The 17893-nt window shown below is 35.7% G+C and overlaps 1 protein-coding gene across 2 annotated transcripts; it reads right to left on the bottom strand.

The window, feature by feature from the left end:
* Nucleotides 1-6587: 6587 nt before the first annotated feature.
* On the bottom strand, nt 6588-17149 carry gpr184 (G protein-coupled receptor 184). Of its 2 annotated transcripts, XM_043258689.1 has the most exons (3): nt 16810-16948; nt 15284-15355; nt 6588-9114 (listed from the first exon to the last, which is right to left on the bottom strand). In XM_043258689.1, exon 3 carries the CDS (start codon nt 9106-9108, stop codon nt 8107-8109), a length of 1002 nt encoding a protein of 333 aa, XP_043114624.1. In that variant the 5' UTR covers nt 9109-9114; nt 15284-15355; nt 16810-16948; the 3' UTR covers nt 6588-8106. The 2 variants fall into 2 exon arrangements, with proteins under 2 accessions (XP_043114624.1, XP_043114625.1); XM_043258690.1 differs by lacking the exon at nt 15284-15355 and having other exon boundaries at nt 16810-17149.
* Nucleotides 17150-17893: the final 744 nt, after the last annotated feature.

The raw sequence follows: 17893 nt of genomic DNA, 5'->3' as shown, positions 1-17893 counted from the left end.
CAGGTCAGGAATTGTGTCTTTTTTTCAAAATTTAACTCATTAACGGGTTCATTTATTTTTTAAGTCATTTGAGGGAACAAGCGTCACATTTTGTATAAACGAAAAGCAGCATGAGGCATTTGAATGCATCAATTCTGCAGAGGAGGTAAAAGGCAACCTGTTGCAAAAGGCAATTAGGATCTCTGGAATGGATAGAAATTAATTTGATTTGTCACATGCTAAAAATATATTCAAATATTTTGACTGGTTATTTTGATTGCTCATTGTTAGCTTTATTGTGTTAAACTACAATTGTTACTGCTAGACTGCATTTTACTGCTAAAGCATTTTTTAATGCTTTTGCCTGACATTACAGCAGTATGGTGGTACAATTTGGACCTCTCTTTCCTTTTTTAAAAGTTATTAACAAAGTAATTACGGGGTCTGCAAGGACATGAATTCTTCATATAAGCTAAAATCTCATCAGTATGATAATTATAACATGTTGTGAACACATCTTCACATCCTCACAAAGGCTATATATGCTAATGCTTTTTTTTCTGTTGATTAATTGCTGTGTCATTAAAAAGTCAACCTTTCATTGGCCAGACAAGCAGATAGTCCCACCCCAAATTCACTCAATGGTTAAAGCAAAGTTGGCAGCTGTCTTCAATTTTCTGTTTCTTACGTACAGTTGTCTTAACGCATAAACTGGAAAATGTATTTTCGACATACTACGCCAATTCATTTCACAGCATTAAAAAAATAACAAACTTGCGTGAATGCATTTAAATCTAGCACCCCCAAAAAACATGTGGATCCAGCCAATAAGTAAAGTTTTTTTCTCATTCATAAATTCAACCTCTCATGCATTCATTGTGAGCCAAAAGAAAATCACACTTAAATACACACTCTTCTTTACCATAGGATCCCACGACAGGCCCCGATACCGACATGTTTCGAACAGCTGAAGTGTAAGTGAACATTGCAGGGGGTGAAATGGTGCTTCAGGGAAACCATAGCAACCATTTTTAAGTTGCCACTCAAGTAATATTCATTTAGATTGTTCCCATTTGGCAGCACACCGCTGTAGGCTTCTTCCTTTTTACTTTATTCCTCTGGGGAACAGCACGAGTACAAATCCTTACGGCAGCCACCTTAACAACAGCGATAACAACAACAAGATCAAACAGAAATGTATTGACAAAATGGAACGCCTATAAATGTGATTACCCCTCGCACACGTGTACAATTTTTTCCATTGGTTTCATTGCCATTTCAATTTTGTCTATCGACGCTGTGCTGTGAGCCCTCTTAGCCTTAATGTGAAATGCAATCAGGGTAGTCAGCTAGTTACGATGCACTTATTTTACAGAAACTTCAAGTGTTTGCCCCATATTTCCCAAGGTAAACCATGCAGGGATTTGCATAAATTTGCACAGGCCTTTCAGAAGAGGAAACAACGACGAGTGAGACAAATGGCAAAATGCGCCAGACACTGAAATACAAGCAAGCCGCATTCGCGAAATTGCACAAACTGGAATAGCTATCAGCTGCTGATCTGCATGCAGTTTTTGTTTTCTAAAAAATTATAGCTTTGGCTGTACAGCTGTAGGTTTATGCATGTGAGCCACTTTAATTTTCCTGGTGCGTGATACGAAAATTGCATTATTATCAAGTAATTATCCGAGAGATGATTATGAGGCTTCGCCGTCTGGACATTTTTGAAAGGATCGGGAGCTCTTAGCATTCTGTTTACTCTGTATGTTCGATAAATAAGTAAGGCCAAGAAAAAAAAACCTAATCAATAATGCTCTGAGGAGGAGAGATGGATAGAGGTCTCGCTCATAAATAAGCCTCTCTGTTTTGGTATCTCATTTCGTTCACATTCAAATACACTGTGAATAAAGACATATCCGTCACGGACAATGAACTTGCCCCAAGTGAATTTTGAAAAGCAGCGCATAGAGATCTCACATTTAAAGGGCTGTCTTAAGAATACTGTACAAACAAATACACGATAATCACTGCCTGCCATTAGCATTAGCGGTTTTGCTTGTTGGAACAAAATTAGCCACCAATTAGTTTTCTTCAAAGAGACAGTGCCCCTGAAAAGGAAAATTCTGTCATCATTTTACAGTAATGTATTGTGTGACTTTCTTGCATCTTGAAACATGAAAGAATATATTTTTGATCATTATATGAAAGTAAGTGAGGTCCAAGATAAGAAATGCGCATAGGCTTGAAACAATATTGTGATGACAGAACTGTTATTTTTGGATGAACTATCACTTTGATGGGTTGAAGACTTTCAAATCTCCATGCTTTATGCGCGGTGCATCCGTGACATTTTTCATCATAAGACAGGAAACTCGTATGACACGGATTTGTTTGATAAGAACAGTATGCTCTCTCCCACCAAGAGCTCATGCTGTGTTTCTTTGCGGCTGACTGTACATGCCTCACATTACATGTACATTTTTCTTCAAGACGTCCAGAAATAGATGTCACTGGGTCAACCATTACCAAATAGTGGAAAAAAATTCTTCTGGAAAAGCTGGAATGGAATTTAAAAAGCTTGTGTTGTGTCCTAGAGATCGTTTTTGCAAGGAGCCAGATATGTTGGTTTGCCCTTGTGGTTTTTGCAAGCTGCTGCATCTTCTGTAGACTTCTTGTGTATCGTATTTTACGAAGGTGTCTTATTCATGACAGGTTTGATCCTGGTCGCTGAAGCTGTCGCAATATTAGAATTTTTGGTAACACTTTAAAATAACTGCACTCTATAAATCATTAGTAAACGGTCTGTTGATCCAACATTAATAGGCATTAGTAAGCAGTTCATCAATAGAGCTATAAATGTTTTGCTCTTGAGCATATCTTTAATTTTTAATTGTATTTTCATGCTTTATTAACAATGAATTTTTGATTTCTAAATTATTACGTTGTTTACAAACCAGTTATTTAGGAGTTTGTCAAGTGGTTCATAAGATCATTTATTAAATGTAAGTAACTGACTAATAACCTTGTTTACATGCATATACATCGTTGTGTTTATTTATTTTTTTTACGTTAGTAAGATAACTGAGCTTTTAAATCTCATTTGTAATATACACGCATATAAATGAAGAAGAAGGCATTTATAGCTGTATTTATAAACTGCTTCCTAATGAGTATTAATGTTTAGACAATGCTTTATTAACGACGTGCTACGATTTACTAATGTCTACCTAATGATTCATAGTGTGCAGTTATTATAAAGTGTTACAGATTTTTTTTTTAGCGTGAGTGAGCTTTGGATTATTTTTTTTTTTTTCAGTCTCTTGGTCTCTTCCCACAAAGCTGCTGTATATGATATACAGTTTGAAAAGCTTCAGTTGGGAAAGCCCAGAATCACTTTTATTGCAAAGAAAGCAAGCAGTGCATTTAGTTTTGTGTTCTGTGGAAGAGAGAAAATCAAGAAGCGACTTAGGGGGGGAGTGCATATTTCTTCGACCCCTTTCTTTATGCTCCTACAACCAGTATTTGCAGGGACAAAAGAAACGGTCAAATGCATTATTCCAGCTATCAGATTCCATTTCGAATGTTATTATAATTTTTTTATTATTATTTTATTTTAACTAATAGAGTGCACAACACAGAACAGTTTCTTCTTTTTCAATTATTTTACTTAGAATTTTGCGAGGTTTCCACAGAAAGCAAGAAGCTAAATATAGTCAACAGCTTTAACCCTTTACATAAAACACTGTCTGCAATTTGTATCTGCAAAATGGAAAAATAAGTCAATTCAAATCATGAATGTGTTTCACCAAAATGTAATCAAAATATATATTTAATGTGCATTTAAAATATAAATTATACATATTATTTAGCTTCTTTATTTTTATTTTATTTTTTGATAAGGCATCTGTCACACACGTGGACTCTGTGTTGTGGTTTTTGTCGTGTGCCCTGTGTGACCTACTTTTAGTTAATGTCTTATTGTGCTCAGCTGTGTCTCGTTTGTTAATTATTTTACGTTGTGTATTTAAGTCCTGTTTGTCTGATCTCGTCGATGTTTTCTGTGGTTTAGTTTATCTTCCTGTCTGCCTACCTGCCCTAGGTATTATTCCTTTATGTGTGCATGATTAAAATCGTTAACTTTATATTCTCGTCGAGTGCTCCTTTTCACTAAACCGCACCGTGACAGCATCAAGGCACCACTTTTGTTTGTTCCTGCATAACAATATATTGTTATTCCTTATAACAGACTCATGGGTCTACACGTGGAAAGAAATTGGGTTATTGTAAAGTCAGATATGATCTAATGGTCTCTCATTTAAAGTAACTAATTGATTCCTAAATCCCTTTGTCTCACCAGGCACTGTAATGACAAAGAGGTTGACCTGTTGAGAGAATAATAATGAGGTGTATGATCCCAACTGAAACCACCCCGACAACCTCTTTTCTTATTCCGAATCCATAAATTTCACTTGGTGTGGTCTGAGACGTCCCTGTGAGGTTCTCGGTCCTAAAAGGTCATTCCAAACTCTGTGGCGATGCCACATGAATAATAGTCAGAGTGGCTGTCAGAATGTCAGTCAAAGTGATGAATAAAAAACTAATTTCATCAATTTAACTGATGTTTTTGTTCTGACAGTTCATCCCATTGTCAAAAAAATTCCAATCAGAGATTTTAATTATAAATTCTATCATAATTTGCAACCGTTCTATTCAGAATCTTACAGTATAGGAATGGAGAACTAGCTGCTGCAAAGAAAATGATCAGGATAGGAACAAAATCCTTTGTAGCCTTGCCAGAAATTCAGAAATAGTAATCTTAGTAATCTTACACATGCATACATATATATATATACATATACATATACATACATATATATATATATATATATATATATATACATACATATACATACATATATATATATATATATATATATACACATATACATACATATATATATATATATATATATATATATATATATATATATATATATATATATATACATATACATACATATATATATATATATAAATATATATATATATATATATATATATATATATATATACATATATATATATATATATATATATATATATATATATATATATATACATATATACACATATATATACATATATACATATATACATATATATATATACATATATACACATATATATATATATATATATATATATATACATATATATATATATATATATATATATATATATAGTGTGTGTGTGCACCACATATATATGGTAACACTTTAGAATAGGAAAAACTGTTAAATATATATATGGAGTTCAATTCTCAAAACAACAATTGACAATCTTGAATTAAAAATCATGTTTTTTCATTGTGCATACTAATTAATCTTAATCAAACTGCTGTTGGGTTTTTGATTAGTTTAACAATAACTTATAAGACAGCCAACTAACACAATAAAAACATGATAACAGTATTTTTTTCTTTCTTATATTTGAGGTTTGTTTGTTTTGGGTTTCAAAAAAATCTAATTTGCCCTGAGACAAGAGCACATTTTGGTTTTATGTTTTAGTACAACTTTGATTCATGTTTGTGATCCAGTTCAAATGTTGACTACTGTATATCCCTAAATTAATGAGCCCAATACAGACCCTAAACTATTAACAGAAGTATACATACAAGGTCCTATTCTTCATTCACTTTGTTGCGAAACGTGACCTGGACATGTTTTTGTGAGATTCGCTACTTAGTTACACAAGATCAATTGTGTACATTTTGATGCAATGTCAGGTTGTGCCTCCTATACATGAACATGCTTCTCTCACCTCCATCTGTTGTCTGCATTCAGGAAGGTGCAAATCAATTGCTCGAGCAAAGAAAAGCAGACACAGTGTTCTGTGCTGTTCTCGTCTAAATCCCTCCAGACTTCCTCTTGCGGCGAGACCTCATCGGCAGCTTCATTGTGTAATGCAGAATAGCTTGCATTAGTTCTATTGCGATGCAATACGCTTATCATGATGAAAGAATGTGTTTTTCTTTCCTGAAGTGAATCTCGGTAGAAATGTTCCTGCCCGTATAGACGGATGACAGCACAAACAAGTAAGTTCTAACACTATATGGCATCCCATTTCCATCTTCCCTGAATTGCACAGCGTCTGGTGCGATAGGTGAAAGCGAGCAGTCATTTAAACCATTCAGACTGCAGATCAGGTACTCAAAGCTGCAATTCATTGCTTCGCTCACACTCCAAAATCACTCCATTCAGATGGTCTGTGGCATTTTACAGTAGAGCAGAAGGCCACTCTCACTCACAGACTTACAGAAGACTGCAGTCACACGAGAGCCACTCATCTATAGAGGCAATCATTCTAGCAGAAGGTGGGTGAACAAAGCTGCAGAAAGTGTATTGTGGGCGATACCGGTTAGAGATGCCACGCAAACGTTCCTCCTCATCAGCCCTCAAAAACACTTGCTGGTGTCACATGGGTCTCTCTCTCTTCAGAAAGCAGCATGATTACACTGACAGTTGAAGTTCCCACCTCTTCAATAAAACACTAATCCTCCTAAAAGCTGTAAAGGAAGCATCACTTCCCTAAATGTGGCATAACAGTCAGAATCAGAACAATTCTTTTATTTCATAATGCACCGTTTCTTTTGCTGTAATGTTACAGGAGAGGAAATGTAGAGAGTAGCAACATGCTGTGCATTGAAATTGCTTGCTTTGCAACAAGTTGGTTTTAACATCCAGATTAAACGGCTATATGTGGTTTAACGGTAAGTTACGGGGAGTCGTCTGTGAATTAAACAAGGACAAACAAGCGAGGCTTTATCTTACAATAACAACACTTGGACTGAATACTGCTCTCACATAGAAAGTTCAAGTGATTCAAGGGTCCTTCAAAGACAGGGATACAGGTCCTGTTATGCTGCAAAATCCGCAATTTGTAAACATCCTCTCTGCGTTCGTAAAACAGATAAATATATCATAGCTCAGATAAAATAACAAAGTTATAATTGACCTTTCCGTCACACAAGTGGACATAATGAAGTATAAAAGCCTGTGCATAACCATTTTGTAGTCAATTTGAGATTCAGAAGAGGACCGAATCTGTCCACATGCTCCAGAGTCCATGGCAAGACCAAGATCAGACTCAAGGCCCAACAAGATCAAGCCCTTGCGTTCAAATACCAAGTCTAAAAACCATAAACAATATGGTTTTTGACATGTTTCTAGAGGACTAAGATCAATGCCAAAACAGTGAAAATATAGTCTTGGACTTGTATTTAAGAAACAGGGCAAAAATCATGAATATATGATCTTGAACTCAATCAACAGTGGTTTAAAACTCGATTCCTGTATGACAAGCTCCAGCTAAACTGTCTAGAGCTGTGGCCATCTAAGAATTGAGTTTGGGAACACTGCTATAAAAAAATGATTTCGGACATGAACTTGAAGAACAAGACCAAAATCTCAAAATATGGTCTTGGACTCGTACCTGAGGCCCATGACAAATTCCAACACTATAAAAACATAGACTCAAAGACCAAGACCAAAACCTTGAAAATATGATCTTGTATACTACATAATACATATGTTTCTAAAAATATGGTCTTGTAATTGGATTTGAGAAACAAGCGCAAAACCATAAAAATAGGGCATAGGCTCAGACTGAGGCTTCATGGTCTTGTTCATGAGCTCAGGAGAATGTGAACTTATCCTTGACTAGGATTTGACCTTCTTCTGGTCTCTGCCAGGACTTGGAAAAATTTACTGGGCTTGACCAGGCCCAGTCATACTAGGTAATTAAGCTATAATACACAGTATTTTCGGCACAAAAACAGCATCACAGACAGCCATGGTCTAGTTTAATTAGACTAAAAAGGTGCTGCAGCGTCAGTATTTTCAGTACAGTTGTTTTCTATGTGAATTAAGCTTATTATACAGTAGATGCACTCACAAAACTACCATTTTGCATTCATGGTGGCAGTTATTTGTAAATAACTTAGTTCAGGTATCTGGATTACAGTGCTGAAGCCTGCTGGACCCTCCACTGATTTGTGAAATTCCTCATTGAGTTCGAAAAGAGTACACTATCAACTGCAAGTCTGTTTTCAAAGGTCTGAGGTTGGTTTTAACGCAAGTTGGTTTCTCTTGTCTTCCATTTGGAATCAACAAGAGGGCTTCCTGTCACCTTTTTCTGCTTGTTTTTCCAACAAAACAACCTCATGTCCTCCCTTACTCCATTACTGGCCAAAACATAGAGCACTGGGTCCACCACGCTGTTCAGGCTGGATAGCGCGAGAGAGCAAGTGAAGGGCAAATACATTGCTTGTTCAAAACTGCAGCTTTGTTTTTCTCCCAAATAAAAGAAGACAATGGACCTAACCATCAGGAGGATATGGTATGGCGCAAAGCAGAAGGAAAAAATGCCAATGACCCCCATAGACAGAAGCTTCACTTTGCGCTTGCCTTGATCGTCCACCCCTCTGCTTTGCTGCACCTTGGTTGGGATCAACCAGTAGCAGACGCTGATGATCACTAGAGGCAAGAGGAAACCAATTCCGACCCGTATCAGGTTGAACATTGCGATACGTTCTGTCATGGGGAAGGTCTCATAGCACCTTTGCTCGGTGTCATCCAGTGGATCTGATAACTTGTCCAGGTACAGCACCAAACAGTGCAAGGCCATTACAAAAACGTAGACCAGCCCACAGATGATCCAGGCATAGCGCTGGCGACGGAAGACTTGGACTCTTAGCGGGAAGGTGATGGCCAGGCAGCGATCGATGGAGATACAGCAGAGGAGATAGATACTAATGTACAGGTTGGAGTAGTAAAAGAATCCAGCCAGGCTACAGAGTCTTTGGCCGAGGTTCCATTTGTGGTTGTTGTTGAAATAATAAACCCACAGAGGCATGGTGAGGATATACAGGAGATCCGAGAAGGACAAACTGAGCAGGTAGATTCCTAGAACGTTCCTTCTGCAGATCTGCTGAATTATGGGCCCGATGGTGACCAAGTTGAACAACAACCCCAAGATGAAGGCGATGATGTAGATGGACATCAGCAGGTGACCCGCTGGCTGGGTCATGATCACACATGATGAGTTGCTTGTGTTGTATGTTGCGTTCATCGTAATCTGTGTGCACAAGAAAGAAATACGTATAACTAATATGTATCTGCATCAGAAATTTCAATAGTTCATAAAATTCATTCATTTTTAAATCAGCATGTAATTGTGATTCTAATAATCATGTTTGCCCTCTAAAAGATCTCACAAACCTGCACAATCCTGATGTAGATAGCTAAGAAATTTTTTTTCAGTTCTTGCATAATCTACCATACTTTAATTAAATAGTCAGACCTTGGCAACCACCACAAATGCAACTATGGATGGCCCTATAACATACTGTGCTATACAGGAATTACAAAATATCCTAGTGGATGCATTTAGTGTTGTTTGAGTAAAACCATGATGAAGTTTACATACTTTATTGTGCAGTGTCCTAGTTTCAGTGTAATCATTCTGGAGTATGTTTAAGTATTACCAAAATGTTTACTGGTTAGAGTTAAAAGTTACACTGTTTATATTAGCATTGTTTATATTAGTATTGGTACCTACATGGTTTAGGTGCAGGTTCAACTAGGTTATTACCTAGTTATTACCCAGTTATTGTAAATATTATAGCAAGTATGCAGTACTGTGTATGTAAATGCAGTGTTATTGCATGTAATTATGCATAATTCATGATTACTATTACAGTAGGTATATGTAACTTGTGTTTCAAAGACACTGCAATAAAGTGTTACCAAGTTTCATATCATTATTAAAGCTCTAGTCTAAAAAAGCTGTTTTTGGAACTCTTGGTACCAACAATGACAGAAATCAACTTATTGATATCAAGAATTGCATACAGTGAGAAAACAACAACAACAACAAAAAGTAATTTTGCATTTTTACAAGCTGACTTTTATAATGTAATGGCATTATAGTCAAGCACACAGCTGTTGTCAGTTTACACGACAGGATTTTCAGCTGATGTAAAAGAGTGGTAAACCATTGACCTTTAGTTTTCAAAATATATACGCACTACGCGGTTAAACTTGGCTAGACATTTTTGCTGTTGATTGTTGTTGATGCAGATGTTGTCATGGTGCTAAATGTAGTGATGTTTTAGAAATCCTTTTTAGGTGAATCTAAATGTTAATTGGCATGAAATCTAAAATTTCAATCTAAAATTTTCTGTGATTTAGACAATGTATTGATTAACTACTCCGAACGTATTTTGCAGACATAACCAAAATGTTCTTGGTAAAGGTGAGTCCAACTAAAAACAACAAATTTCCTGTTGCTGCAAGTTGCAGACTGTCTGTGGTTTCAACATGAAGTGAGTAACCTGACGCTCACAACTTTTCCTTTTACTTCTTATTTAGTCAAAGTGTAACCAGCCGAGACGAACATCAATGAGTCACTGAAAGCATTTTAGATTAACAGCACCTGCACGTCAAATAGAAAAAGAAATATATATATATATATATATATATATATATATATATATATATATATATATATATATATATATATGCTTAATTTATATACAAAAGCAACATTTTATAGACCTCGTCACACGCCACAGTCTCTTAAAAATCAGGGTTCAAACAGGTTGCAGTCATTCTTATCAGAAAATAACAGCTTGCTGGAAGCCTGGTAATTAATTTCAAGTTAAACGAGTTGAAAAATGTCATTCCCAGTACTACTGTCTTCATGTGTCATGATTACAACGGAGAATTAAACATGAAAAACAACTGATTAGAAATAATTATAATAATAGAGAAAGTATATTCTTGTATTGCTAAACACTAAAATATTGCACAAATAATTGCCAGGATATGCCTGTTTAGAAGAATCAAGGTAATCCATTACCCATGTGACCATGATCCTTTCCTTTGCTATATATCTTATGATATGTTTGATATTAAAGGCAAAATGTCACCTTTGCTGTTAAACTTAATTTCATGGTTGAGCAAATGTGTTTTGGAGCCGACGGGGGAAAGTTTTGTGTTTGCCTGGACTGAGTTTATAATGGATTTAAGCCTTGGCTTTGTTTTTTTGAAAGCATTCCAATAACTTTTGCCTCGGATCTTGAAGCTTATTGATAATTGATTTACATCTGTTCATATGCTGCACATATACAATGTTTTTCCTCTTGCAAAAAAAAAAAATTTTTAATCATTTACTGGTATGGTTCAGCTCTCACATCACTACATCACATCACCTTTCGTTCATCTTCAGTGCTATTGCTAAACCTGTTTTGAAACTTTGGAGAGTCTTTTCACTTGCTGCCAGTTTTTGCTCCAATACAATTCAAGAAACCGTTGCCGTCTTACACAGCTGCCGGTCACCACATGAAGGGTCTTGCAGCTCTTCTATTCTTGCTCTTCAGTGAGAAAAGCAAACAGCCCCAACACAGTCAAAGAAAGACATTTCACCTGAATTTCACCTCACAAAACACCTTATAGCTGCACTTGAACTATTACTATCCCCTTCTTGCTTTTAAGACAAGCGTCATAGCATTGCTCACAGCAGAACCTGATTTTGCTAAATGCGACACGTTCTTAGGTCAATTAGCCAATCTGTAAGAAATTTAGGCTTTTGCGTGTTTGGTGCTTGTACATCTGTGTCATTCATCTATCATTTCCTCTGATTTTGGCCATTGCTCACGGGTTAAGTTAGGTTAAGTTGGGGAGATATGGACAAGGCTAAATTTCTGGATTAATATGTTTTTCTGGGGTCAACAAAATATGTTGACACAGGAACACATCAAACTCAGCAAAATCAGGACGTCCATTGCTCATATGCATGGACTGTATAATCTTAAATGTAGCTTGCAATGTCTAATTTATAAATGAATCACTCTTCAGATCTGTTCACAGAATCATATATATATATATATATATATATATATATATATATAACTAATTTGAAAACATGCAAAAGTACAAAAGTGGCCAGGCAGTGCAAAAGTGCAAAAGTGTGTGTGGTTTACTGCAATGAGAGGTCGCTAATAATTTAATGCGAGCTAAATTATTTTCACATGAGAAAATAGGCTTTATCTTAAAATCATTTGACTTGGGCCAGCAAGCAATCAACCAATGATAGCACGGTTGCACATGGGGGATTCTACACAGGAAAACACCTCTACTCTCAGCTGCCGGTGTACAGTACGAGCAGTACTGATTTATGTTATGCGTGAAAACAAGAATGCGCTATGAAAAGACGTCAAGATTATAATAAACCAATCTATTTCAATGTAGAGTTCTGTTTCGGTGGGGACAGATCACCTAGACAAGTTGGAGGTTACAGATTACAAACAACCCCATTTAAAATGTGAAGCAGTGTACCTATTTCAGTTACTTTATTAATGTAACTCATTACATATAATCGTTTTTGATTGCTTTTCAACATTTTTAATGAATGCTTTAAACTGTCGATCTTATCGAAACAGTTAGTACTCGGCTCTAATCACTGCCACACTTTCGAAATCCTTCGTCACTTAAATAATTAGATAATATTTTAATAGCACAGCCACCACTTTAACTCTTAACACTTTGAGATCATTCAGAGGTTAAATACAGATTTAAAAGCTTAACAACATGTAGCTATATATTAACGCTTATAATATTCGTATATATATAATTTTGCGCAGCTCTGACGGAAAACACTGGAATCTAACAGCGCCTTGAATGAAAAAGTTCATCTTAAATAAAGTATATTCAGATGTAATCTTTGTAATCGTTAACGTTTCCATAAGCAACTGTAGTTTAATTGCACATTTATTTTTTCTCGGTTACTATGACAGATTACAGTTTTACATTTATTTTGTACTTAAATTAGTTTCTTCTATTAGTCAGGTTTAGGTATTGGGTAGGATTAGGGATATAGAATAAGGTCATGTAGAATAAGGCGTTAATATGTGCTTAATTAGCACTAATAAATGGCTAATACTCTAGTAATAAGCATGCTAATAAGCAATTAGTAGGTGTAACCATAAAATAAAGTGCTACCGATTTGTCAGGTAAGTTTAATGATTAAAAAATCATATGCATTTGTACACGCAAATTCACCACCTCGTCAAAACACGCACGAATTGTTGCGAGATCGGGCAGGCTACTCCACAACACTGGCTGTCGGTTAGCCACTGAGGTTTTCTTTATTCTTCAAAATATCTTCTTTTGTGTTCAACAGAAGACAGGAACTCATGCAGGTTTGGAACAGCTTGAGTATACGACGTTTTATTTTGGGTGCGCGCTCTCATTAAGTGCCTTTTATTTCATTAATATTACATTACCTGCACACTTTGTGCCCGCCAACAAAGACAAGTAAATCATTTAAGTATCGAATGACGTTTTACATTTTTAATGTATTCACATTAATGCACGACTTTGAGATCTTAATGGTCTTCTCGATCTGCTCACAATATCAAACTCGGGTGTTTTAACGGCCTTAGATGCTAAACTGATTGTCCTAGCAGCAGTCACGCTAAAATTCAATTCAGGTCTAACTGAGCAACGTTTTTGTTTTTTTTTTAAAGCAATGTGAGCAATTCACCCTATCTGTGCAAAACAGGAAAAATCAATATCTGGGTAACCTGAGCACACACTCTTAAAGCTTCAGGGATGACTTTGAGATGTAGAATTAGATTGAACCAGCAAATACACAACGGTCTCCCCTACAACACATTAAAAATTGCATCACAAACAGCTTCCTCTTCAGCTCTGTTGCGAATGACAATAGCATCTAATCTTTTTTCAAGTCCTGATGGGTATTTATGGATAAGAGATGATAAATGGGTTGTGATTCACTTGCTGTGAAGTCTATGCTAATGATACTTTCATTTCAAAATATGTCGAGCTGCTTTCCCGCAAGTGTGTGTGTGTTTTAAGACGCATCACAAAACAGGAACTGCATGTTGTGTACCGCAAAATGTTTACTTTTATGCCGATGTATGTCTTATATCTCACATTCTCTGATGATTTTAAATGTCACCTCAAACACGGACACAGGCCAATAAATAAATTTAGACTGATCCAAACCACAAAATGCTCTGAACCACGGAAAAAGACAGGTACTTCAATATAAAATCTTCCACGTTCAGAATGTTTGACGTCAAAATCCCAACACGGATCAAATGAGCAATGAATCACATGGTTTTGTTGTGTTCCTACTCGCTCTCTTGTGAGAAAGGGGTACTTTTAAAAGCATGTATATTCATAAATAAAACATTTTAAAAGTAAAAAACTAAAGTGCAAAGTTAACGTATTGCTTTCGAGTGACTTAAATTGCATTTTAAAATATATTATTAAGTGTAATTATAAAGACTTCAGACGCATAAACCTTTAAATTCAAGATTTGTTTCTTTTAAATGAGCATTTTTATCAGGCTCCTATGTTTAAGTAGGTTTTAAATGCCACAGAAAACGTTTCTAAATGCCTTAGTGACTTTTTAAAAAAACCACCAACGTTATTTTCAGAGGAGCCTGATCAAAATTCTCACGTGAAAGAAAAATATCAGACGGTTTTGCATCTGAAACCTATATACAATTTCATTCAAATTAACTTTAACATACTTTAATTAAAATTAGACTGAAAATTAGACTGAAAGTCCATGCCTTTTTAGCATTCAGTTAATCAATTGATTCATTAAAGAAAAACAAAAGATTATTTAAACAATGATTTAAAATCTAGTCTTACAGGAGTGCTCTCTTTTAAGTGGCCTTTTTATTCGCATTAAATTATCTGTTTTGAAAACATACTTTTAGTTCACTACAAGTGCGCATTTAAGTACTTTTTTCATAAGCGCTAGTTTACAGCTGCTGAAAACATGAAAAAAAACAGCTGTTGTTGTTCTCACAGCATGCTTTTACTATCAAATTGCATATTTGGGGCTCAATAAAGTACAAAAAAGCCTTTAGAGAGTGTGTATTACACTAATCTGTTATTGTTAGGGATGGTCTAACAACTGTTTTAGTGATAGTATTATTAAAAATCTGGGTAGGTTATGTTCAGTGTTAGTCTAGAGAGGATGTCAGAGACAATGTGGGTCTCTTCAGTCAGCAGTTACTGTACAGTATTGATAAACACGTCTACTTTGACGGAGATTTCCCTTCCGTTTCCTTTCCCTGAGCTTGCGTAATGTGTTTACACCGCTTTATTCTTGTTTTGCTGTTGTAATTACAGGTTTAATGAGCACCCCTGAGAGCTGTTAGGACGCAGGCTAGTGGTCTGGAAAGAAGAGTGGTGGGCTGCACCTCCTGTCAGCTCCTCTGAACGACATGAAGGCTCTCTAACCAACTCCCATCCTGAGGCGACCGCATACCAGGCTGCAGGAAAGAGATGGAAGTGCAGAACAAAGCGAGCAGTGTTTTTACTTTGAGTCAGTTTGATGTCAGTGTTATAAATTCTGTTAAGTCAGCCAAGAGACATATGACCCTAAAAATGCCTTGGGTCACGCAATGAAGAGATTGTTGATTATTCAAAAAATCTGACTAGTCTGCATCCTTTTTTTTTTTTTTTTTTTTTTTTTTTTTTTAAGTAAAGCACTTCACATTTTTAAACTTATCGGGGGATGAAGTAACGATGCTTCAAAGGGCAAAACAAATGCCATTTGAGTTTCTCATTTGCAATATATAACTAAAAAAACATTATTATATGCAAATATAGACTAATAATTAGTGCTGTCTAGTCGCATTTAAAATATAAGCTTTTGCTTACATAATGTATGTGTGTGTGTGTACTGTGTATATTTAATGTTAAATACAGTATAAATTTGGAAAATATATGTATATACATATATTTGTTTAAATTCACATAGTTTACACTATATTATTTATTAATTACAAATCATCTTATATTTCTATAATCAAATATATGCAAACATAATGTGTTTTCTTAAATATGCATGCGCGTGTGTCTGCACACACAGTGCACACATGCATTATGTAAGCATATTTTGGATGCGATTCATAATTTGACAGATTTTATTTAGATTATTTAGTCATTTTTTGGCCTTATTTGTTATTTTATTCATTCTACATATATAATTGTAACAAACAAACAGATGCGGATAAATCAAGGGTTATGACACTGTTATGACCATGTTATTACAAATTATGACAGTTTACAGAATCTGTATAACATTTTGAACTTATTGATTAATTCATTGATTAATTCATCGATTCATTCATTGATTCATTGCTGTATAGGGAAAAAATGATGATAACATGATGTACTTCATGCAAATTTACAGGATGCGCGTCATCTCTGTTAACATCATATTTTATCCCCTTTTACTCCACTAATGACTAATTATTGAAACCATCACAATTACCTCATTATTTCAAGGAAACAAAACTTCAAAGACAAGTAAAAGTCCCATTTTAAGTCTAAGATCGAACTTTGTGAACATTGTGAACTGTTACTTTTATAAAAATATAATTTTCTCCTAAAATGTATTCATTTTACCCGATCATGCACAATGCAATTTATTAACTATTATTAGTCTGATTAAAATGTTACAAACATGTACTTTCAAAACTCCCTATTATACTAGACATGGCAGCGGGAATATCAGGTTCAAGTGTCTGGCAACTGCATTAGTAGTGTTACTATCTATAGCGCAAGAAACAAACAAGCATGTCCACTCTCTGATTTTATCTTATTTACACACACACACACACACACACACACACACACACACACACACACACACTGGTTCCCCATAATTTGTGTAGTTCTTGTAACAAAACCAGCCCCCCAAAAAATCAAAAAACCTCACCTGCCAATCAACACAACCAATTTTAAACCGTTCTCCACCAGCTCCAACCAGAGAAGGGTGTCTCTCCACACAATCCCAGCAACTTTTCAAGACAGAACCGCCTCGAGTCCAGCTCCAGTCCCGCGTGACCTCTGAGAAAAGTGGCACAGCTGAGTTCCTCAGACGAGAAGAGGGTCTCACGCGCTTTAATAATGCTTCCCGGCTAGAGAAGATCAAAAGTGACCCTGCGAGAGCGGGTCCGGTCGATGCACTTCGCGCAGAGCGGATGGAGAGGAGATGAATTGAGAGAGAGAAAGGGGAGGAGAGATAAAATCTGTCTCGCACATGTATGTCTACTGGAAGATGTTAGACTGGGGCTAGCGTTTTCTTTTTTTTTTTTTTTTAGAGCCGCATGTGATAGCGTTGGAGGGAACCGCAATGAGTAAAATCTTTTTCCAGACACGCGGTTAACGACAGATGACAAACTTCCAGTGATGGTACCATCTGCCACAACTTCCTGTTTAACGTAAGAGAAACTAAAAGACTTTTCAAAACGTGTTCTGAGTGCTTGCCTTAATGGCTGTAATGGAATATAGCCATAATTTGCATTATGAGCACTTTATGCGTCGTCAGTAATTCCCGATTGAACTGATAAATCGAAGCTGAACCAAAGTCTTATCAAAGTGTTATCACAGAGTGTCTCTGTGACTTCTGAGAAATATATCCAGTATAAAACGTATGCAAAGCGTATATACATTGTGTAGTTTATTAATTATTTAAATGTTACGTTCTGTGGGAAAATGTGGAGCACTTCACCTACGATAAAAAGTTTGTGGTTAACCTGTTGCCCGGGGTTCATAACTGTATTTCTTTTTCTGCATTTGAATTTTGATTTATGTTACTAACTGACTAATTTCTAGAATACAGAGCAGTTTCTGGACCGATACATGCGGGCTTTCCCTAAATCTGTTAAATATGGAACTTTCCATTTACTAATGTTTTTAACTGTTAGAAACAATGACTTTTGTAGACCCGGAAACAACGTAATGTTCCATTCACAGTTTCACAGCTCTTCAATTTATGTGAAACTCTTTCAGAGGTTTCT

The sequence above is a fragment of the Puntigrus tetrazona genome, chromosome 15, assembly GCF_018831695.1.
Source record: "Puntigrus tetrazona isolate hp1 chromosome 15, ASM1883169v1, whole genome shotgun sequence".
NCBI classification, from domain to species: domain Eukaryota; kingdom Metazoa; phylum Chordata; class Actinopteri; order Cypriniformes; family Cyprinidae; genus Puntigrus; species Puntigrus tetrazona.
Note: the sequence above shows the minus strand (reverse complement) of the source record. Positions and strands in the feature narration are given on the sequence as shown.

Excerpts from the sequence above, each read along its gene's own strand:
- gpr184 (XM_043258690.1), bottom strand. The coding sequence starts at position 9,108 with ATGAACGCAACATACAACACAAGCAACTCATCATGTGTGATCATGACC.